Source organism: Salmo salar, chromosome ssa05 (genome assembly GCF_905237065.1).
Source record: "Salmo salar chromosome ssa05, Ssal_v3.1, whole genome shotgun sequence".
Classification (NCBI taxonomy): domain Eukaryota; kingdom Metazoa; phylum Chordata; class Actinopteri; order Salmoniformes; family Salmonidae; genus Salmo; species Salmo salar.
Window position 1 is genome coordinate 91,661,336 of NC_059446.1, and position 25,000 is coordinate 91,686,335.

General features: G+C 43.8%; 1 protein-coding gene across 1 annotated transcript in view; it reads right to left on the reverse strand.

Moving 5' to 3' along the window:
- Positions 1–25,000, reverse strand: part of LOC106606155 (CUB and sushi domain-containing protein 3) — a 492,730-nt gene that overhangs the window by 104,676 nt on the left and 363,054 nt on the right. The window contains 4 exon segments of the mRNA XM_045717778.1: positions 1,890–2,063; positions 3,711–3,884; positions 5,115–5,309; positions 9,280–9,465. Coding sequence (XP_045573734.1) covers positions 1,890–2,063; positions 3,711–3,884; positions 5,115–5,309; positions 9,280–9,465 — 729 coding nt within the window.

Sequence of the window (25,000 nt, forward strand, 5' to 3'; positions counted from 1 at the left end):
GGATAGATATAACAACATGTACAGACCAGTAGGGTAGATATAACAACATGTACAGACCAGTAGGATAGATATAACAACATGTACAGACCAGTAGGGTAGATATAACAGCATGTACAGACCAGTAGGGTAGATATAACAACATGTACAGACCAGAGGGTAGATATAACAACATGTACAGACCAGTAGGGTCGATATAACAACATGTACAGACCAGTAGGGTCGATATAACAACATGTACAGACCAGTAGGTAGATATAACAACATGTACAGACCAGTAGGATAGATATAACAACATGTACAGACCAGTAGGGTAGATATAACAACATGTACAGACCAGTAGGGTAGATATAACAACATGTACAGACCAGTAGGGTAGATATAACAACATGTACAGACCAGTAGGATAGATATAACAGCATGTACAGACCAGTAGGGTAGATATAACAACATGTACAGACCAGTAGGGTAGATATAACAACATGTACAGACCAGTAGGGTAGATATAACAACATGTACAGACCAGTAGGGTAGATATAACAACATGTACAGACCAGTAGATATAACAACATGTACAGACCAGTAGGGTCGATATAACAACATGTACAGACCAGTAGGATAGATATAACAACATGTACAGACCAGTAGGGTAGATATAACAACATGTACAGACCAGTAGGGTAGATATAACAACATGTACAGACCAGTAGGGTAGATATAACAACATGTACAGACCAGTAGGGTAGATATAACAACATGTACAGACCAGTAGGGTAGATATAACAGCATGTACAGACCAGTAGGATAGATATAACAGCATGTACAGACCAGTAGGGTAGATATAACAACATGTACAGACCAGTAGGGTAGATATAACAACATGTACAGACCAGTAGGGTAGATATAACAACATGTACAGACCAGTAGGATAGATATAACAACATGTACAGACCAGTAGGATAGATATAACAACATGTACAGACCAGTAGGGTAGATATAACAACATGTACAGACCAGTAGATATAACAACATGTACAGACCAGTAGGGTAGATATAACAACATGTACAGACCAGTAGGGTAGATATAACAACATGTACAGACCAGTAGGGTAGATATAACAACATGTACAGACCAGTAGGGTAGATATAACAACATGTACAGACCAGTAGGGTAGATATAACAACATGTACAGACCAGTAGGGTAGATATAACAACATGTACAGACCAGTAGGGTAGATATAACAACATGTACAGACCAGTAGGGTAGATATAACAACATGTACAGACCAGTAGATATAACAACATGTACAGACCAGTAGGGTAGATATAACAACATGTACAGACCAGTAGGGTAGATATAACAACATGTACAGACCAGTAGGATAGATATAACAGCATGTACAGACCAGTAGGGTAGATATAACAACATGTACAGACCAGTAGGGTAGATATAACAACATGTACAGACCAGTAGGGTAGATATAACAACATGTACAGACCAGTAGGGTAGATATAACAACATGTACAGACCAGTAGATATAACAACATGTACAGACCAGTAGGGTAGATATAACAACATGTACAGACCAGTAGGATAGATATAACAGCATGTACAGACCAGTAGGGTAGATATAACAACATGTACAGACCAGTAGGATAGATATAACAACATGTACAGACCAGTAGGATAGATATAACAACATGTACAGACCAGTAGGGTAGATATAACAACATGTACAGACCAGTAGGATAGATATAACAACATGTACAGACCAGTAGGATAGATATAACAACATGTACAGACCAGTAGGATAGATATAACAACATGTACAGACCAGTAGGATAGATATAACAGCATGTACAGACCAGTCGAGTCGAGGTGAAGACTTACAGACACAAAGCGGCAGCTGTCCGGACCAGAGGTGGTCTTGCTGGCAGATGCGTACTGAGGATCCTATGAGTCTGAAGCCTGGGTTACACTGGTAGACCACGGTGTCTCTGTAACCAAAGTTCTCCCCTATCGCCTGGCCATTCACAATCTGCTCCGGGATACCACAGTGACCAGCTGGGGGGGGGGGGCATCAACAATCAATCAATCAGGCAATCAATCAATCAATCAATCAATCAAATGTATTTAGCATATAGTCACTTTTACAACAATATTTACTACGACGTGCAAAGTTAAACACATGGGGCAAGTCTGAAATGGCATCCTGTTTATTAGTTTCTTATGAAGTCCACTACTCTAGTCAAAAGCAGTGCTTTGTATAGGGAATATGGAGTCACTTCAGACACAGTCATGTACCGTCAGACATCCAAGAAAGGAGAAGTAAAGTAGTCTACATATCCTCTATGTATCCTCTATATATTCTCTATGTATCCTCTATATATCCTCTATATATCCTCTATGCATCCTCTACATATCCTCTACATATCCTCTATGTATTCTTTATATATCCTCTATGTATCCTCTATGTATCCTCTATGTATCCTCTATGTATCCTCTACGTATCCTCTACATATCCTCTACATATCCTCTACGTATCCTCTATGTATCCTCTATGTATCCTCTATGTATCCTCTACATATCCTCTATATATCCTCTACGTATCCTCTACGTATCCTCTATGTATCCTCTATGTATCCTCTATATATCCTCTATGTATCCTCTATGTATCCTCTATGTATCCTCTACGTATCCTCTACATATCCTCTGTATATCCTCTACATATCCTCTACATATCCTCTACATATCCTCTATATATCCCCCATATATTATCTATGTATCCTCTATGTATCCTCTATGTATCCTCTATATATCCCCCATATATTATCTAAATATCCTCTATATATCTACTATATATTATCTTTATATTCTCTATATATCCTCTATAAATCTGATAAATATCCTCTATAAATTCTCTATATATTCTATATACACAGATTGTACAAAACATTAAGAACACCTGCTCTTTCCATAACAGACTGACCAGGTGAATCCAGGTGAAAGCTATTATTCCTTATTGACGTCACTTGTTAAATCCACTTCAATCGTGTAGATGAAGGGGAGGAGACAGGTAAAATAATAGTTTTAAGCCTTGAGATAGTTGAGACATGGATTGTGTATGTGTGCCATGCTGAGGGTGAAAGGGCAAAAGAAAATATTGAAGTGCCTTTGAACGGGGTATGGTAGTAGGTGCCAGGTGCACCGGTTTGTGTCAAGAACTGCAACGCCGCTGGGTTTTTCACACTCAACAGTTTCCTGTGTGTATCAAGAAAGGTCCACCACCTAAAGGACATCCAGCCAACTTGACACAACTGTGGGAAGCATTGGAGTCAACATCCCTGTGGAACGCTTTCGACACCTTGTAGAGTCCATGACCCGACAACTTGAGGCTGTTCTGAAGGTGAAAAGGGGGTGCAGCTCAAGTTTAGGAAGGTGTTCTTAATGTTTTGTAAACTCAGTGTATATTCTCTATATATTCCTCAAGTACTGTCTGATACCATCACGCAGTATAATCACATGACCTCTAGCTACAATACATCTGCTTTAGTAGAAGCCTGTCTATCCCACTAAATAAATAGGAAAGGAAGGAAGGAGAATAGGACTTTCCTGGTCCCAGATATGTCTATGCTATCATGACAAGGAGTGGCAAGTAGTGGCATGATGACACAAACAGACTGGTACCCAGGCTAGAGTGGGAGTCCCTACCCAGGCATTGAGTCTCTATGCCGCTCCACAGTCCTGACAGCATGCACTCCCTCACGGTGGATCCCACCAGGATGTATCCAGGGTTGCAGCTGAAGATGGCCGACCCTCCAAAGGTAGTTTGAGTTCCAATCTTTCTCCCATTAGGAGGAGTGGGCAGCTCTCCACAGGAAATGACTGCAATAAGAAAGAGACAGACAGGTGAGACCAGAGAGAGAGAGAGAGAGAGAGAGAGAGAGAGAGACAGGGGAGAGCAGAGAGAGAGAGAGACAGGGGAGAGCAGAGAGAGAGAGAGAGACAGGGGAGAGCAGAGAGAGAGAGACAGGGGAGAGCAGAGAGAGAGACAGACAGGGGAGAGCAGAGAGAGAGAGAGAGAGAGAGAGAGAGAGAGAGAGAGAAAGACAGGGGACAGCAGAGAGAGAGAGACAGGGGAGAGCAGAGAGAGAGACAGACAGGGGAGAGCAGAGAGAGAGACAGACAGGGGAGAGCAGAGAGTGAGAGAGACAGACAGGGGACAGCAGAGAGAGAGAGAGAGAAAGGGGAGAGCAGAGAGTGAGAGAGACAGACAGGGGACAGCAGAGAGAGAGAGAGAGAGACAGGGGAGAGCAGAGAGAGAGAGACAGGGGAGAGCAGAGAGAGAGACAGACAGGGGACAGCAGAGAGAGAGAGAGAGAGAGAGAGAGAGAGAGACAGGGGACAGCAGAGAGAGAGACAGACAGGGGACAGCAGAGAGAGAGAGAGAGACAGGGGAGAGCAGAGAGTGAGAGAGACAGACAGGGGACAGCAGAGAGAGAGAGAGAGAGACAGGGGAGAGCAGAGAGTGAGAGAGACAGACAGGGGACAGCAGAGAGAGAGAGAGAGAGACAGGGGAGAGCAGAGAGAGAGAGACAGGGGAGAGCAGAGAGAGAGACAGACAGGGGACAGCAGAGAGAGAGAGAGAGAGAGAGAGAGAGAGAGAGAGACAGGGGACAGCAGAGAGAGAGACAGACAGGGGACAGCAGAGAGAGAGAGACAGTGGAGAGCATAGAGCAGAGGAGATAGTTGGCTTACTTCACGTCAACAGTAATTTATATCTTCCCCATTGACCTTAGTGAGATAAAACAGAACTCATTGACTATTTCACAGCTGGATAATTGTTCCCTTTTTGTTCAACACCTTAAATGTTCTAGTGGTGGTGCTCTGTATAGAGACGTCTTTTAAATCATTACTGAATGGTTCAATACTCATTCAATACTCTCACCACCCACACACACCCCCCCACACACACACACACACACACACCGTTTAAAAAACAATCTGAATCTATTCAAGACCCTCCTACAATAGTTCCCATGACAACATAGAGACATCTCTTCACAACGAAGACTTGATCAAGACTAGACCAGTGGTAAAAATGTCACCACCCACTTCTGCATCGAGGTCGTTCGTTCCTCCAGCTCCACGCCCCATTGGCCAAGCACTGGATGTGAGCGGGGCCGAGCCGGTAGTAACCCGGGTTACAGCTGAAGACCACCTTGGTTCTGAACTCATAGCTGGACCCGTTGACGATCGTCCACTTCCCGTGGTCCAGAGAGAAGGAGCCCAGACTGGGACATACCACCACTGTGGGACCACAAACACAAAGAAAAAAACAACATGTTAAAGCTACAGTCTGGGATTTGAAAACAAAAAACTTCAAACAGCAGCCCCCAACACTTCTTCTGGTGTAGAGCTGAGGGATGGAGCTAGGGGGCCATGTAACCAGTCAATATACCTCCACTGTAGGACCACAAACACAACAATAGTAAACTCATGGTCCAGGGAGAACGATCCCAGAATGGGGAATTCCACCATTGTGGGACAAGATAAATATTCAATCAATCACATCTATTATTCATATAAACAAAGTGTTTTTACAGTAACCCAGCATAAGACCCCAAAACTCATTTCAAAGAATACAGCAAGAAACAGGAACACACATGATCATGTAAATATACAGACCCACTTCTATTGTTTAATGCTTTCATATCAGAGCACTGTGGGACCACAAACACAACAATAGAACATGAGTTTTGGTCAAATACTACGGCGACTCGTTGAGATGAGTGCGATGGAGAGAAGTTATGAGTTTAATCTCTTCCATTAGTCAGCACCTCACCAAAAGGGGGACAGTTTAATCTCTTCCATTAGTCAGCACCTCACCAAAAGGAGGACAGTTTAATCTATCTTCCATTAGTCAGCACCTCACCAAAAGGAGGACAGTTTAATCTATCTTCCATTAGTCAGCACCTCACCAAAAGGAGGACAGTTTAATCTATCTTCCATTAGTCAGCACCTAACCAAAAGGAGGACAGTTTAATCTATCTTCCATTAGTCAGCACCTCACCAAAAGGAGGACAGTTTAATCTCTTCCATTAGTCAGCACCTCACCAAAAGGGGGACAGTTTAATCTCTTCCATTAGTCAGCACCTCACCAAAAGGAGGACAGTTTAATCTCTTCCATTAGTCAGCACCTCACCAAAAGGAGGACAGTTTAATCTCTTCCATTAGTCAGCACCTCACCAAAAGGAGGACAGTTTCATCTCTTCCATTAGTCAGCACCTCACCAAAAGGAGGACAGTTTCATCTATCTTCCATTAGTCAGCACCTCACCAAAAGGAGGACAGTTTAATCTATCTTCCATTAGTCAGCACCTCACCAAAAGGAGGACAGTTTAATCTATCTTCCATTAGTCAGCACCTCACCAAAAGGAGGACAGTTTAATCTCTTCCATTAGTCAGCACCTCACCAAAAGGAGGACAGTTTAATCTCTTCCATTAGTCAGCACCTCACCAAAAGGAGGACAGTTTAATCTCTTCCATTAGTCAGCACCTCACCAAAAGGGGGACAGTTTAATCTATCTTCCATTAGTCAGCACCTCACCAAAAGGAGGACAGTTTAATCTCTTCCATTAGTCAGCACCTCACCAAAAGGAGGACAGTTTAATCTCTTCCATTAGTCAGCACCTCACCAAAAGGAGGACAGTTTAATCTATCTTCCATTAGTCAGCACCTCACCAAAAGGAGGACAGTTTAATCTATCTTCCATTAGTCAGCACCTCACCAAAAGGAGGACAGTTTAATCTATCTTCCATTAGTCAGCACCTCACCAAAAGGAGGACAGTTTCATCTATCTTCCATTAGTCAGCACCTCACCAAAAGGAGGACAGTTTCATCTATCTTCCATTAGTCAGCACCTCACCAAAAGGAGGACAGTTTAATCTCTTCCATTAGTCAGCACCTCACCAAAAGGAGGACAGTTTAATCTCTTCCATTAGTCAGCACCTCACCAAAAGGAGGACAGTTTCATCTATCTTCCATTAGTCAGCACCTCACCAAAAGGAGGACAGTTTAATCTCTTCCATTAGTCAGCACCTCACCAAAAGGAGGACAGTTTAATCTCTTCCATTAGTCAGCACCTCACCAAAAGGAGGACAGTTTAATCTCTTCCATTAGTCAGCACCTCACCAAAAGGGGGACAATTTAATCTATCTTCCATTAGTCAGCACCTCACCAAAAGGAGGACAGTTTAATCTCTTCCATTAGTCAGCACCTCACCAAAAGGAGGACAGTTTAATCTCTTCCATTAGTCAGCACCTCACCAAAAGGAGGACAGTTTAATCTCTTCCATTAGTCAGCACCTCACCAAAAGGAGGACAGTTTAATCTATCTTCCATTAGTCAGCACTTCACCAAAAGGAGGACAGTTTAATCTATCTTCCATTAGTCAGCACCTCACCAAAAGGAGGACAGTTTAATCTCTTCCATTAGTCAGCACCTCACCAAAAGGGGGGACAGTTTAATCTCTTCCATTAGTCAGCACTTCACCAAAAGGAGGACAGTTTAATATCTTCCATTAGTCAGCACTTCACCAAAAGGAGGACAGTTTAATCTATCTTCCATTAGTCAGCACCTCACCAAAAGGAGGACAGTTTAATCTATCTTCCATTAGTCAGCACCTCACCAAAAGGAGGACAGTTTAATCTCTTCCATTAGTCAGCACCTCACCAAAAGGGGGGGACAGTTTAATCTATCTTCCATTAGTCAGCACCTCACCAAAAGGGGGACAGTTTAATCTCTTCCATTAGGAAGCAGACAGACAGGCTGGTACTGCAGTGTACTGTACAGAGAGAAGGAAGCAGACAGACAGGCTGGTACTGCAAAGTGCATCTCTTGTCTTACCTGGGCAGCGGGGTATTTTGTTGTGGTTGCTCCATGAGTGTGTGTGTGTTAATCTCTTGTGTTACCTGGGCAGCGAGGTATTTTGTTGTGGTTGCTCCATGAGTGTGTGTGTGTTAATCTCTTGTGTTACCTGGGCAGCGGGGTATTTTGTTGTGGTTGCTCCATGAGTGTGTGTGTGTTAATCTCTTGTGTTACCTGGGCAGCGGGGTATTTTGTTGTGGTTGCTCCATGAGTGTGTGTGTGTTAATCTCTTGTGTTACCTGGGCAGCGGGGTATTTTGTTGTGGTTGCTCCATGAGTGTGTGTGTGTTAATCTCTTGTCTTACCTGGACAGCGAGGTATTTTGTTGTGGTTGCTCCATGAGTGTGTGTGTGTTAATCTCATCTCTTACCTGGGCAGCGAGGTATTTTGTTGTGGTTGCTCCATGAGTGTGTGTGTGTTAATCTCATCTCTTACCTGGACAGCGGGGTATTTTGTTGTGGTTGCTCCATGAGTGTGTGTGTGTTAATCTCATCTCTTACCTGGACAGCGGGGTATTTTGTTGTGGTTGCTCCATGAGTGTGTGTGTGTTAATCTCATCTCTTACCTGGACAGCGAGGTATTTTGTTGTGGTTGCTCCATGAGTGTGTGTGTGTTAATCTCATCTCTTACCTGGACAGCGGGGTATTTTGTTGTGGTTGCTCCATGAGTGTGTGTGTGTTAATCTCATCTCTTACCTGGACAGCGAGGTATTTTGTTGTGGTTGCTCCATGAGTGTGTGTGTGTTAATCTCATCTCTTACCTGGGCAGCGAGGTATTTTGTTGTGGTTGCTCCATGAGTGTGTGTGTGTTAACTCATCTCTTGTGTTACCTGGGCAGCAAGGTATTTTGTTGTGGTTGCTCCATGAGTGTGTGTGTGTTAATCTCATCTCTTGTGTTACCTGGGCAGCGGGGTATTTTGTTGTGGTTGCTCCATGAGTGTGTGTGTGTTAATCTCTTGTCTTACCTGGACAGCGGGGTATTTTGTTGTGGTTGCTCCATGAGTGTGTGTGTGTTAATCTCTTGTCTTACCTGGACAGCGGGGTATTTTGTTGTGGTTGCTCCATGAGTGTGTGTGTGTTAATCTCATCTCTTACCTGGACAGCGGGGTATTTTGTTGTGGTTGCTCCATGAGTGTGTGTGTGTTAATCTCATCTCTTACCTGGGCAGCGAGGTATTTTGTTGTGGTTGCTCCATGAGTGTGTGTGTGTTAATCTCTTGTCTTACCTGGACAGCGGGGTATTTTGTTGTGGTTGCTCCATGAGTGTGTGTGTGTTAATCTCATCTCTTACCTGGACAGCGGGGTATTTTGTTGTGGTTGCTCCATGAGTGTGTGTGTGTTAATCTCATCTCTTACCTGGGCAGCGGGGTATTTTGTTGTGGTTGCTCCAGGTGCCATCAGGCTGGCAGACGGTGGTGGTGAGGTCCTTGGAGGAGAGCCTGAAGCCGTTGTTGCAGAAGTAGGTTAAACGTGTACCAACGGAGTAATCAACAGCCTGCACACCTCCATTCAGGGGCGCAGTGGGCGCTCCACACGACACCGCTGGGGGGGGTGGGGGAGAAACACAGACACGGGGAGAAACATGAGGCAGGCATCTGCACCACACACACACACACACACACACACACAGACACACACACACACACACACACACTACACACACACGCGAATACAGACACACACACACACACACACACGCGAATACAGACACACACACACACACACACAGGCAAATACACAGACACACACACAGGCACACACACTACACACTACACACACACACACACACACACACTACACACTACACACACACACACACACACACATAGGCGAATACACAGACACACACACACACACACACACACACACACACACAGACAGACACACACACACACACAAATACACAGACACACACAGGCACATACAGACACACACAGACACAGACAAAGGAGACACACAGAGTGAGCGTGCATCAAGGATTTTTCCAGGCGCTGAGCAGCCGGGAGGAGACGGAAGAGCAAAGTGATTAGATACGGTGGAGAGAAACGTTTATCATCACAGACAAGATGGAGAAACATCAACATCCTCTCTGTGAACGACTGGGATACACACACACACACACACACACACACACACACACACACACACACACACACACACACACACACACACACACACACACACACACACACACACACACACACACACACACACACACACACACACACACACATATATCACAGTTAAATATGGGATAGCTTACAGACATACACACAACACAGATAAATATGGGATAGATTACAGACTGGTACAGTGAATCAGATTACTGTCATACACACATCACAGTTAAATATGGCATAGATTCCACATGAACTGACTGGTACAGAGAATCAGATTACAGTCATACACACATCACAGTTAAATATGGGATAGATTACATTGGTACAGTGAATCAGATTACTGTCATACACACATCACAGTTAAATATGGGATAGATTACAGAACTGATTGGTACAGTGAATCAGATTACAGTCATACACACATCACAGTTAAATATGGGATAGATTACACATGAACTGATTGGTACAGTGAATCAGATTACAGTCATACACACATCACAGTTAAATGGAGCTAAGAGCAATAAACTGTAGCCATTACATTGAGACAAATGTCCTGCGAAATCAGACAGCCAGTATTGATGGATATTTGTGACGTTAATCTTCCGTTATTTAAAGCATTTCACGGAGGTGCCATAACGTCACTCTCCACAGAACATTAGTGACACTTCAAAGAATAAAAGATCTACAGTCCCAATTTAGTCCAATTAGAGCAGGTGTTCTCAACCGCCTTGGGTGCGGGGGGACCTCTTCTGTGATAATAAATTCATCCGGTTATTACCCTTATTGAATAATCAGAACACAACTTGACTGAGATAAAATAACATACAAAGAGTTTTACTAGAACTCTGGCAGTGAATGGTTGGACAAACCATGTCCCGGACACTGGGGAAGGAACATTTTAAAGGCCCGTCTAATGGCATCGAAGAGAGCATTTTTTTTCTTCAGTTTTCCACCTAATTTCCTGCAATTCTACATATTTTGTCATGGGGGTAGAGAGATTTTTTGTTGTTGTTGTTGCAACTTGAAAGCTAATATTCTGCAATTTTACACATTTTGCCATGAGGTAGAGAGCAAAACTTTGTCGTTTTAAAGCCTCAATGCAAATCATATCCAATTTTATTTGTCACACGCGCCGAATACAACAGGTGTAGGTAGACCTTACCGTGAAATGCTTACTTACAAGCTGTCACGTGTGCTCCCTCTCTGGTCTCCAGGTCACCAGGCTTCTCGTTACGGCGCACACCTGTCACCATCGTTACGCGCATCAGCGCATTATGACACATCACCTGGACTCCATCACCTCCCTGATTACCTGCCCTGTATATATGTCACTCCCTTTGGTTCCTTCCCCAGGAGTCATTGTTTCTGTTTCTGTGTCATGTCGGTGTTTCTTGTTTTGTATTATGTTTCGTTTATTTATTAAAACACTCACTCTCTGAACTTGCTTCCTGACTCTCAGCGCACATCGTTACAGAATGACGCCTCACCAAAGGGAAGCATCAGGGGGTGTTTTTTTGTTTTTTTTTTGTTTTGGAGATGATGTCGGGTCCGGGTGTCAGAACCGGAGCTACCTGGGAGGCCTCAGCCGGTTTGACGGGTTCCCCTGCCTCAGCTGGCTCGACAGGTTGCCATGCCTCGGCAGGATCGACGGGTTCCCCTGCCTCAGCTGGCTCGACAGGCTGCCATGCCTCAGCTGGCTCGACAGGCTGCCATGCCTCAGCGGGATCGACAGGCTGCCATGCCTCAGCGGGATCGACAGGCTGCCATGCCTCAGCTGGCTCGACAGGCTGCCATGCCTCAGCGGGATCGACAGGCTGCCATGCCTCAGCGGGATCGACAGGCTGCCATGCCTCAGCGGGATCGACAGGCTGCCATGCCTCAGCTGGCTCGACAGGCTGCCATGCCTCAGCTGGCTCGATAGGCTCCGCTGCCTCAGCTGGTGAACAGGTTCCCGTGCCTCGACCGAGGCAACCGGGGAGGTCTCGGCCGGCTCATAAGGCTCTCATTCCTCAGCCGGGTTCGTCAGGTTTCTGCGCCTCAGCGGAGGCGACCGGCCCGCTCCTGATCCCCGGGATCGTCCCTGTGGTTGGCGTCCTGCGGCTGGAGCCGAACACGCCGGGGAGGGGGTACTGTCACGTATGCTCTCTCTCCGGTGCTCTAGGTCGCCATGCTCCCGCGCCTCAGCTGGATCGACAGGTTCCCGCGCCTCAGCTGGATCGACAGGTTCCCGCGCCTCAGCTGGATCGACAGGTTCCCGCGCCTCAGCGCTTTACAGTCAGATGCCGAGCAGTTGCCATACAAGGCGGTGATGCAACCGCCTTGTATGCTCTCGATGGTGCAGCTGAAAAACCTTTTGAGGATCTGGGGACCTATCTACTGTGACATTAGGGTTATAGCCATGTTAATGTATCATCATAGAGCAGTATCTCAGACTCAACACATCTAAACTCCCAGATATCTCAGACTCAACCCATCTAAACTCCCAGATACCTCAGACTCAACCCATCTAAACTCCCAGATATCTCAGACTCAACCCATCTAAACTCCCAGATACCTGAGACTCAACACATCTAAACTCCCAGATATCTCAGACTCAACCCATCTAAACTCCCAGATACCTCAGACTCAACCCATCTAAACTCCCAGATACCTCAGGCTCAACCCATCTAAACTCCCAGATATCTCAGACTCAACCCATCTAAATTCCCAGATACCTCAGACTCAACACATCTAAACTCCCAGATTCCTGAGGCTCAAATGAAAAACAATTTTATTTGTCACATGCGCTGAATACAACCTTACTGTGAAATGCTTACTTAAAAGCCCTTAACCAACAATTAAGTTCAAGAAATATAATTAATAAAATACTTACAAAATAAAGAATCAATCAAAAAGTAACATACATTTACATAACAATAACGAGGCTATGTACAGGGGGTACTGGTACTGAGTCAATGTGCAGGGTTACAGGTTAGTCGAGGTCATTTGTAAAGTGACCATGCATAGATAATAAACAGCGAGTAGCAGCAGTGTAAAAACAAAGGGGGGGGGGGGGTCAAATAGTCTGGGTGACCATTTGATTAATTGTTCAGCAGTCTTATGGCTTGGGGGGTAGAAGCTGTTAACTTCTTTGGGATAGGGGGCAGTATTTTCACGACCGGATAAAAAACGTACCCGAATTAATCTGGTTACTACTCCTGCCCAGAAACTAGAATATGCATATAATTAGTAGATTTGGATAGAAAACACTCTAAAGTTTCTAAAACTGTTTGAATGGTGTCTGTGAGTATAATAGAACTCATATGGCAGGCCAAAACCTGAGAAGATTCCATACAGGAAGTGCCCTGTCTGACAATTTGTTGTCCTTCTGTTGCATCTCTATCAAAAATACAGCATCTGTGCTGTAACGTGACATTTTCTAAGGTTTCCATTGGCTCTCTAAAGCCGCCAGAAAGTGGAATGGGGTGTCTGCTGTCTCTGGGCAAAGAACAGCAGCAGAATTTGTGAGTGGTCAGCCTGGGGACAGTGAGACTGGAGATGCGCGGTCACGAGAATTCTCAATTTTTTTCTTTCAGCCTTTGAATGAATACAACGTTGCCCGGTTGGAATATTGTCGCTATTTAACGAGAGAAATCGCATAAAAATTGATTTTAAACAGCGTTTGACATGCTTCGAAGTACGGTAATGGAATATTTAGAAATCTTTTGTCACGAAATGCGCCCGCGCGTCACCCTTCGGATAGTGACCTGAACGCACAAACAAAACGGAGCTATTTGAATATAACTATGGATTATTTTGGACCAAACCAACATTTGTTATTGAAGTAGCAGTCCTGGGAGTGCATTCTGACGAAGACAACAAAAGGTAATGAAACTTTTATAATAGTAAAGCTGATATTGGTGAGTGCTAAACTTGCCGGGTGTCTAAATAGCTAGCCCGTGATGCCTGGGCTATGTACTTAGAATATTGCAAAATGTGCTTTCACCAAAAAGCTATTTTAAAATCGGACATATCGAGTGCATAGAGGAGGTCTGTATCTATAATTCTTAAAATAATTGTTATGCTTTTTGTGAACGTTTATCGTGAGTAATTTAGTAAAATGTTAGCGAATTCCCGGAAGTTTGCGGGGGTATGCTAGTTCTGAACGTCACATGCTAATGTAAAAAGCTGGTTTTTGATATAAATATGAACTTGATTGAACAAAACATGCATGTATTGTATAACATAATGTCCTAGGGTTGTCATCTGATGAAGATCATAAAAGGTTAGTGCTGCATTTAGCTGTCTTCTGGGTTTTTGTGACATTATATGCTAGCTTGAAAAATGGGTGTCTGATTATTTCTGGCTTGGTACTCTGCTGACATAATCTAATGTTTTGCTTTCGTTGTAAAGCCTTTTTGAAATCGGACAGTGTGGTTAGATAAAGGAGAGTCTTATCTTTAAAATGCTGTGAAATAGTCATATGTTTGAAAAATTGAAGTTTTTGTATTTTAGAGGAGTTTGTATTTCGCGCCACGCCCATCATTGGATATTGGAGCAGGTGTTCCGCTAGCGGAACGTCTAGATGTAAGTTAATCAGAGAGGCACCAAAGAGACCAAAGATAACCCTGAAGGAGCTGCAAAGCTCCACAGCGGAGATTGGAGTATCTGTCCATAGGACCACTTTAAGCTGTACACTCCAGAGAGCTGGGCTTTACGGAAGAGTCGCCAGAAAAAAAGCCATTGCTAGAGGAAAAACATAAGCAACCACGTTTGGTGTTCACCAAAAGGCATGTGGGAGACTCCCCAAACATATGGATGAAGGTACTCTGGTCAGACGAGATTAAAATGTAGCTTTTTGGCCAACAAGGAAAACAGTATTTCTGGCGCAAACCCAGCACCTCTCATCACCCCGAGAGCACCATCCCCGCAGTGAAGCATGGTGGTGGCAGCATCATGTTGTGGGGATGTTTTTCATCGGCAGGGACTGGGAAACTGGTCAGAGTCGAAGGAATGATGGATGGTGCTAAATACAGGGGAATTATTGAGGGGAAACCTGTTTCAGTCTTCCAGAGATTTGAGACTGGGACGGAGGTTCACCTTCCAGCAGAACAATGACCCTAAGCATACTGCTAAAGCAACACTCTAATGGTTTAAGGGGAAACATTTAAATGTCTTGGAATGGCCTAGTCAAAGCCCAGACCTCAATCCAATTGAGAATCTGTGGTATGACTTAAAGATTGCTGTACACCAGCAGAACCCATCTAACTTGAATGAGCTGGAGCAGTTTTGCCTTGAAGAATGGCCAAAAATCCCAGTGGCTAGATGTGCCAAACTTATAGAGACATACCCCAAGAGACTTGCAGCTGTAATGGCTGCAAAAGGTGGCTCTACAAAGTATTGACTTTGGGGGGGGATAGTTATGCACGCTCAAGTTTTCTTTTTTTTTGTCTTATTTCTTGTTTGTTTCACAATAAAAAATATTTTGCATCTTCAAAGAGGTGTTGTGTAAATCAAATGATACGAACTGCCGAAAAATTCATTTTCATTCCAGGTTGTAAGGCAACAACATAGGAAAAATACCAAGGAAGGTGAATACTTTCGCAAGCCACTGTATTGAGATCTGCCTGCAATACATCTGTGGAACCCACTCTGAGAACCCCTGAACTAGAGGGACACAATATGAGCAAATAAAGTACAAAGAATGTAAATAAACACCATTTCTAACATCTCAATACATCTAAATGGTATGATTAACAGCCACAGGCCACGCTAGAGAGATGCTCTTACTAATCAGGGACCTAAAAACAGCAATTATGTCTGATTCACTGGCAGCTACAGGCGGATTGTTACACAAGACTGGATTTGGAGAAGAGGGGAGGAGAGGAGAGAACAGAAGAGGCGAGGAGAGAACAGAAGAGGGGGCGAGAGAACAGAAGAGGGGGAGAGGAGAGGAGGGGAGTAGAGAACAGAAGAGGTGGAGAGAGAACAGAAGAGGGGAGGAGAGAACAGAAGATGGGAGGAGAGAACAGAAGAGGCTAGGAGAGAACAGAAGAAGGAGAGAACAAAAGAGGGGAGGACAGAACAGAGAAAGAAGAGCAGAGAAAGGAAAAGTAAGAAGAACAGAGAATATATAAGATGCATCTCTTCCTTCTTCTGCTTTCTCTGACACACTGAGGCCAGTGAAGAGGAGACCTGTGTTTGGTTAGCAAAGCAACAGAGCAACAGAGCCATATCTGTGTTTGGGAGATTATCAGGATCAATTAGACCGGAGTCTGGGAGCCAAAGTCTGGGAGCCAGGCCATGATGCAAGGCTTTGGACAGTAATACAAGCACCTTAATCACTCTGATTTTCAACTGGGAGCCAATGAAGAGAAAATAAAACAACTGATAAAAGTATATTCTACTACTCTCTCACCTCACCTTTAAATAAAGGTATATTCTACTACTCTATCACCTCATTTTAAATATCAGAGCAGCTTACAGATCACTGCACCTGTACATAGCCCATCTATAATTTAGCCCAAACAACTACCCTCTTCCCCTACTGTATTTATTTATTTTGCTCCTTTGCACCCCATTATTTCTATTTCTACTTTGCACTTTCTTCCACTACAAATCTACCATTCCAGTGTTTTACTTGCTATATTGCATTTACTTTGCCACCATGGCATTTTTTTGCCTTTACCTCCCTTATCTCACCTCATTTGCTCACATTGTATATAGACTTCTTTTTCTACTGTATTATTGACTGTATGTTTGTTTTACTCAATGTGTAACTCTGTGTTGTTGTATGTTGGTTAAAAAAAGGTGAAATATATATATATTTTTTAAATAAAGTTATATTCTACTACTCTATAACCTCACTTTTAAATAAAGGTATATTCTACTACTCTATCACCTCACTTTTAAATAAAGGTATATTCTACTATTCTCACCTCACTTTTAAATAAAGGTATATTCTACTACTATCACCTCACCTTTAAATAAAGGTATATTCTACTACTATCACCTCACCTTTAAATAAAGGTATATTCTACTACTCTATCACCTCACTTAAAAAAAATGATTTTTCTGCTACTCTATCACCTCACATTTAAATAAAGGTATATTCTACTACTCTGTCACCTCACCTTTAAATACAGGTATATTCTACTACTCTATCACCTCACATTTAAATACAGGTATTAGTTGCCATCCTAGTAATTTAAATCTGTGACTGGTTGCACTTCCTTCTACAAAGCCTTCTTCATTCCTGAACTAGCTAGTTAATAGATGCAAGGCAATTACCAGTTACTAGGTAGTTACTATGTCATTAATAGTTAATAGGTAATTAGTTACTAGTTAGTTAATACTTACTAGCTAATTACTAGTTACTAGGCAGTTAATAGTAATTACTAGTTAATCTGTATATAATAGTTACTAGGTAATTACTAGCTACTAGGTAGTTCATAATTACTAGGTAATTGCTAGTTAAATGTAATTGCTAGTTACTTGGTAGTTAATAGTGACTAGGTAATTACTAGCTACTAGGTAGTCAATAGTGACTAGGTCATTACTAGTTACTAGGTAGTTAATAGTGACTGGGTAATTACTCGTTCATAGGTAATTACTAGCTACTAGGTAGTTCATAGTTACCAGATAATGACTAGTTGCTAGGCAACTACTAGGTAATAACTGTGTCGAAGAATTACATGGAAATGAATTGGATAGACGGTTCATGAAGAGCTAATTAACAAGTACTTACGGGGTGTAATTTCCCACAGCTCTGTCTTGCTAAAACACTACGCCATTAGAGATAATGATTTAGAGGAAATAAATCATTTTTAGTGTTTACGTTGTCGTTCTTTTCAGACGACCCGATCACAGAGAGATACCTTTCCCGAATGATCCCCTCGTTCTGGTAGTAATTATGATCAAGTAATGTATGTAGTGGCATTATGTAGTTGTTCATATGGTTCCATTGACGTACACTACAACTGTTTCATAGCAGAGAGAATTCATCATTTAGGTTACACTGCCATTATATTCACCTATAGATTAATTAATGGAAATGATTTAGGTTACACTACCATTATATTCACCTATAGATTAATTCATGGTTATGATTTAGGTTACACTGCCATTATATTCACTTACAGATGTGACATAAAGTACAAGGTATTTTGTTCCTCCCACGTTCCACCTGATTACACAGTGTTGTTTAACCGCTAATAGCCTCTTCTCTATGATATCTACCATTAAAACAGCTTTAGATAGCAATAACACACACCATCTAGCTTTTTGATTCTCTGTTTTAGGACACCTGGGGGCGTTAGAAACAACATGGACCACCACCATTACATTCACCTATATAGTAAAATAGAGTAGAGTAGAGTAGAAGAGAGTAGAGTAGAATAGAGTATAGTATAGTAAAATAGAGTAGAGTAGAGTAGAGTAGAGTAGAGTAGAGTAGAGTAGAGTAGAGTAGAGTAGAGTATAATAGAGTAGAGTATAGTAGAGTATAGTAGAGTAGAGTAGAATATAGTATAGTATAGTAAAATAGAGTAGAGTAGAGTAGAAGAGAGTAGAGTAGAATAGAGTAGAGTAGAGTAGAAGAGAGTAGAGTAGAATAGAGTATAGTAGAGTATAATAGAGTAGAGTAGAGTATAATAGAGAAGAGTAGAGTAGAGTAGAGTAGAAGAGAGTAGAGTAGAAGAGAGTAGAGTAGAATAGGGTATAGTAGAGTAGAGTAGAGTATAATAGAGTATAGTAGAGTAGAGTAGAGTATAATAGAGTATAGTAGAGTAGAGTAGAAAAGAGTAGAGTAGAGTAGAGTAGAATAGAGTATAGTAGAGTAGAGTAGAGTATAATAGAGTATAGTAGAGTAGAATAGAGTAGAGTAGGATAGAGTAGAGTAGAATAGAGTAGAGTAGAGTAGAATAGAGTAGAGTAGAGTAGAGTAGAACTTCATTGATGCCAACCTGGTAAATTGTTTGATCACCACAATCATCAGCAATGATTAGACAGACAACGATCCTAAACACATTATAAAAACACACTACTTAAAGACACCTGCACCCTAGGAACAACAAGGGAAAGACAACCACCATGTCTAGTTACCACCCTAGGAACAACAAGGGAAAGACAACCACCATGTCTAGTTACCACCCTAGGAACAACAAGGGAAAGACAACCACCATGTCTAGTTACCACCCTAGGAACAACAAGAGAAAGACAACCACCATGTCTAGTTACCACCCTAGGAACAACAAGGGAAAGACAACCACCATGTCTAGTTACCACCCTAGGAACAACAAGGGAAAGACAACCACCATGTCTAGTTACCACCCTAGGAACAACAAGGGAAAGACAACCACCATGTCTAGTTACCACCGTAGGAACAACAAGGGAAAGACAACCACCATGTCTAGTTACCACCCTAGGAACAACAAGGGAAAGACAACCACCATGTCTAGTTACCACCCTAGGAACAACAAGGGAAAGACAACCACCATGTCTAGTTACCACCCTAGGAACAACAAGGGAAAGACAACCACCATGTCTAGTTACCACCCTAGGAACAACAAGGGAAAGACAACCACCATGTCTAGTTACCACCGTAGGAACAACAAGGGAAAGACAACCACCATGTCTAGTTACCACCCTAGGAACAACAAGAGAAAGACAACCACCATGTCTAGTTACCACCCTAGGAACAACAAGGGAAAGACAACCACCATGTCTAGTTACCACCCTAGGAACAACAAGGGAAAGACAACCACCATGTCTAGTTACCACCCTAGGAACAACAAGGGAAAGACAACCACCATGTCTAGTTACCACCCTAGGAACAACAAGGGAAAGACAACCACCATGTCTAGTTACCACCCTAGGAACAACAAGGGAAAGACAACCACCATGTCTAGTTACCACCGTAGGAACAACAAGGGAAAGACAACCACCATGTCTAGTTACCACCCTAGGAACAACAAGGGAAAGACAACCACCATGTCTAGTTACCACCCTAGGAACAACAAGGGAAAGACAACCACCATGTCTAGTTACCACCCTAGGAACAACAAGGGAAAGACAACCACCATGTCTAGTTACCACCCTAGGAACAACAAGGGAAAGACAACCACCATGTCTAGTTACCACCCTAGGAACAACAAGGGAAAGACAACCACCATGTCTAGTTACCACCGTAGGAACAACAAGGGAAAGACAACCACCATGTCTAGTTACCACCCTAGGAACAACAAGGGAAAGACAACCACCATGTCTAGTTACCACCCTAGGAACAACAAGGGAAAGACAACCACCATGTCTAGTTACCACCCTAGGAACAACAAGGGAAAGACAACCACCATGTCTAGTTACCACCGTAGGAACAACAAGGGAAAGACAACCACCATGTCTAGTTACCACCCTAGGAACAACAAGGGAAAGACAACCACCATGTCTAGTTACCACCGTAGGAACAACAAGGGAAAGACAACCACCATGTCTAGTTACCACCCTAGGAACAACAAGGGAAAGACAACCACCATGTCTAGTTACCACCCTAGGAACAACAAGGGAAAGACAACCACCATGTCTAGTTACCACCCTAGGAACAACAAGGGAAAGACAACCACCATGTCTAGTTACCACCGTAGGAACAACAAGAGAAAGACAACCACCATGTCTAGTTACCACCCTAGGAACAACAAGGGAAAGACAACCACCATGTCTAGTTACCACCGTAGGAACAACAAGGGAAAGACAACCACCATGTCTAGTTACCACCCTAGGAACAACAAGGGAAAGACAACCACCATGTCTAGTTACCACCCTAGGAACAACAAGGGAAAGACAACCACCATGTCTAGTTACCACCCTAGGAACAACAAGGGAAAGACAACCACCATGTCTAGTTACCACCGTAGGAACAACAAGGGAAAGACAACCACCATGTCTAGTTACCACCCTAGGAACAACAAGGGAAAGACAACCACCATGTCTAGTTACCACCCTAGGAACAACAAGGGAAAGACAACCACCATGTCTAGTTACCACCGTAGGAACAACAAGGGAAAGACAACCACCATGTCTAGTTACCACCCTAGGAACAACAAGGGAAAGACAACCACCATGTCTAGTTACCACCCTAGGAACAACAAGGGAAAGACAACCACCATGTCTAGTTACCACCCTAGGAACAACAAGGGAAAGACAACCACCATGTCTAGTTACCACCCTAGGAACAACAAGGGAAAGACAACCACCATGTCTAGTTACCACCCTAGGAACAACAAGGGAAAGACAACCACCATGTCTAGTTACCACCGTAGGAACAACAAGGGAAAGACAACCACCATGTCTAGTTACCACCCTAGGAACAACAAGGGAAAGACAACCACCATGTCTAGTTACCACCCTAGGAACAACAAGGGAAAGACAACCACCATGTCTAGTTACCACCCTAGGAACAACAAGAGAAAGACAACCACCATGTCTAGTTACCACCCTAGGAACAACAAGGGAAAGACAACCACCATGTCTAGTTACCACCCTAGGAACAACAAGGGAAAGACAACCACCATGTCTAGTTACCACCCTAGGAACAACAAGGGAAAGACAACCACCATGTCTAGTTACCACCGTAGGAACAACAAGGGAAAGACAACCACCATGTCTAGTTACCACCCTAGGAACAACAAGGGAAAGACAACCACCATGTCTAGTTACCACCTTAGGAACAACAAGGGAAAGACAACCACCATGTCTAGTTACCACCGTAGGAACAACAAGGGAAAGACAACCACCATGTCTAGTTACCACCCTAGGAACAACAAGGGAAAGACAACCACCATGTCTAGTTACCACCCTAGGAACAACAAGGGAAAGTGATGTGTTAGAGTCTAGTTACCACCGTAGGAGCTCATTTGGTTGTGGGTGACTAGACTAGCATTGTGACAGTTACATCCCAGGTTACGCTACATGATCTTTAGCGGTAGTAACATATAATCACAGCTTCAGCATAATGGATCTTGTCTGTGTTAGTTGAACAGACCGTGGTGTTAACGCTGCAGTGCTTCAGGACGGGGAAGAACAGAATGACATGACACCTTCTACAATGTGTGGTTCCCAGGGTAACAAAGAACCCAATTAGGTGAACGGAACACAACAACGCTGTTACGGAACCGACACAGGAAAAAAATGGGTTCCGTGCCGAATGGCACCCTATTCCCTATTTAGTGCACTACTTTTGACCAGGGCCCATAGGAAGTAGTGCACTATCTACAGGGAATAGGGGTGCCATTTGGGAGGCACACACTGTCCACAGACTGCATGGTAATCAGGAAGGAAGTTAGCTAGCCAGAGTCATCTAAAGGAGGTGGAATTGACAGAACAAAAGACGATTGATTTCTGTTCTGTTTCTACTTGGCAGAACATTCTCCTCAATCAGAAGTTCAGCTACTGACATGGGGCTGAAGAGAGACCGGCATACACGACTAGCTACTCTCTGTTATAGGGGCTGAAGAGAGACCGGCATACACGACTAGCTACTCTCTGTTATAGGGGCTGAAGAGAGACCGGCATACACGACTAACTACTCTCTGTTATAGGGGCTGAAGAGAGACCGGCATACACGACTAGCTACTCTCTGTTATAGGGGCTGTAGAGAGACCGGTATACACGACTAACTACTCTCTGTTATAGGGGCTGAAGAGAGACCGGCATACACGACTAACTACTCTCTGTTATAGGGGCTGAAGAGAGACCGGTATACACGACTAACTACTCTCTGTTATAGGGGCTGAAGAGAGACCGGCATACACGACTAGCTACTCTCTGTTATAGGGGCTGAAGAGAGACCGGCATACACGACTAGCTACTCTCTGTTATAGGGGCTGAAGAGAGACCGGCATACACGACTAGCTACTCTCTGTTATAGGGGCTGAAGAGAGACCGGCATACACGACTAGCTACTCTCTGTTATAGGGGCTGAAGAGAGACCGGCATACACTACTAACTACTCTCTGTTATAGGGGCTGAAGAGAGACCGGCATACACGACTAGCTACTCTCTGTTATAGGGGCTGAAGAGAGACCGGCATACACTACTAACTACTCTCTGTTATAGGGGCTGAAGAGAGACCGGCATACACGACTAGCTACTCTCTGTTATAGGGGCTGAAGAAAGACCGGCATACACTACTAACTACTCTCTGTTATAGGGGCTGAAGAGAGACCGGCATACACTACTAACTACTCTCTGTTATAGGGGCTGTAGAGAGACCGGCATACACGACTAACTACTCTCTGTTATAGGGGCTGAAGAGAGACCGTCATACACGACTAACTACTCTCTGTTATAGGGGCTGAAGAGAGACCGGCATACACTACTAACTACTCTCTGTTATAGGGGCTGTAGAGAGACCGGCATACACGATTAACTACTCTCTGTTATAGGGGCTGAAGAGAGACCGTCATACACGACTAACTACTCTCTGTTATAGGGGCTGAAGAGAGACCGGCATACACTACTAACTACTCTCTGTTATAGGGGCTGAAGAGAGACCGGTATACACGACTAACTACTCTCTGTTATAGGGGCTGAAGAGAGACCGGCATACACGACAAGCTACTCTCTGTTATAGGGGCTGAAGAGAGACCGGCATACACTACTAACTACTCTCTGTTATAGGGGCTGAAGAGAGACCGGCATACACGACTAGCTACTCTCTGTTATAGGGGCTGAAGAGAGACCGGCATACACTACTAACTACTCTCTGTTATAGGGGCTGAAGAGAGACCGGCATACACTACTAACTACTCTCTGTTATAGGGGCTGTAGAGAGACCGGCATACACGACTAACTACTCTCTGTTATAGGGGCTGAAGAGAGACCGTCATACACGACTAACTACTCTCTGTTATAGGGGCTGAAGAGAGACCGGCATACACTACTAACTACTCTCTGTTATAGGGGCTGTAGAGAGACCGGCATACACGATTAACTACTCTCTGTTATAGGGGCTGAAGAGAGACCGTCATACACGACTAACTACTCTCTGTTATAGGGGCTGAAGAGAGACCGGCATACACTACTAACTACTCTCTGTTATAGGGGCTGAAGAGAGACCGTCATACACGACTAACTACTCTCTGTTATAGGGGCTGAAGAGAGACCGGCATACACGACTAACTACTCTCTGTTATAGGGGCTGTAGAGAGACCGGCATACACTACTAACTACTCTCTGTTATAGGGGCTGAAGAGAGACCGGTATACACTACTAACTACTCTCTGTTATAGGGGCTGAAGAGAGACCGGCATACACGACTAACTACTCTCTGTTATAGGGGCTGTAGAGAGACCGGCATACACTACTAACTACTCTCTGTTATAGGGGCTGAAGAGAGACCGGTATACACTACTAACTACTCTCTGTTATAGGGGCTGAAGAGAGACCGGCATACACGACTAACTACTCTCTGTTATAGGGGCTGTAGAGAGACCGGCATACACGACTAACTACTCTCTGTTATAGGGGCTGAAGAGAGACCGGCATACACGACTAACTACTCTCTGTTATATGGGCTGTAGAGAGACCGGCATACACTACTAACTACTCTCTGTTATAGGGGCTGTAGAGAGACCGGCATACACGACTAACTACTCTCTGTTATAGGGGCTGAAGAGAGACCGGCATACACTACTAACTACTCTCTGTTATAGGGGCTGAAGAGAGACCGGCATACACTACTAACTACTCTCTGTTATAGGGGCTGAAGAGAGACCGTCATACACGACTAACTACTCTCTGTTATAGGGGCTGAAGAGAGACCGGCATACACAACTAACTACTCTCTGTTATAGGGGCTGTAGAGAGACCGGCATACACTACTAACTACTCTCTGTTATAGGGGCTGAAGAGAGACCGGTATACACTACTAACTACTCTCTGTTATAGGGGCTGAAGAGAGACCGGCATACACGACTAACTAC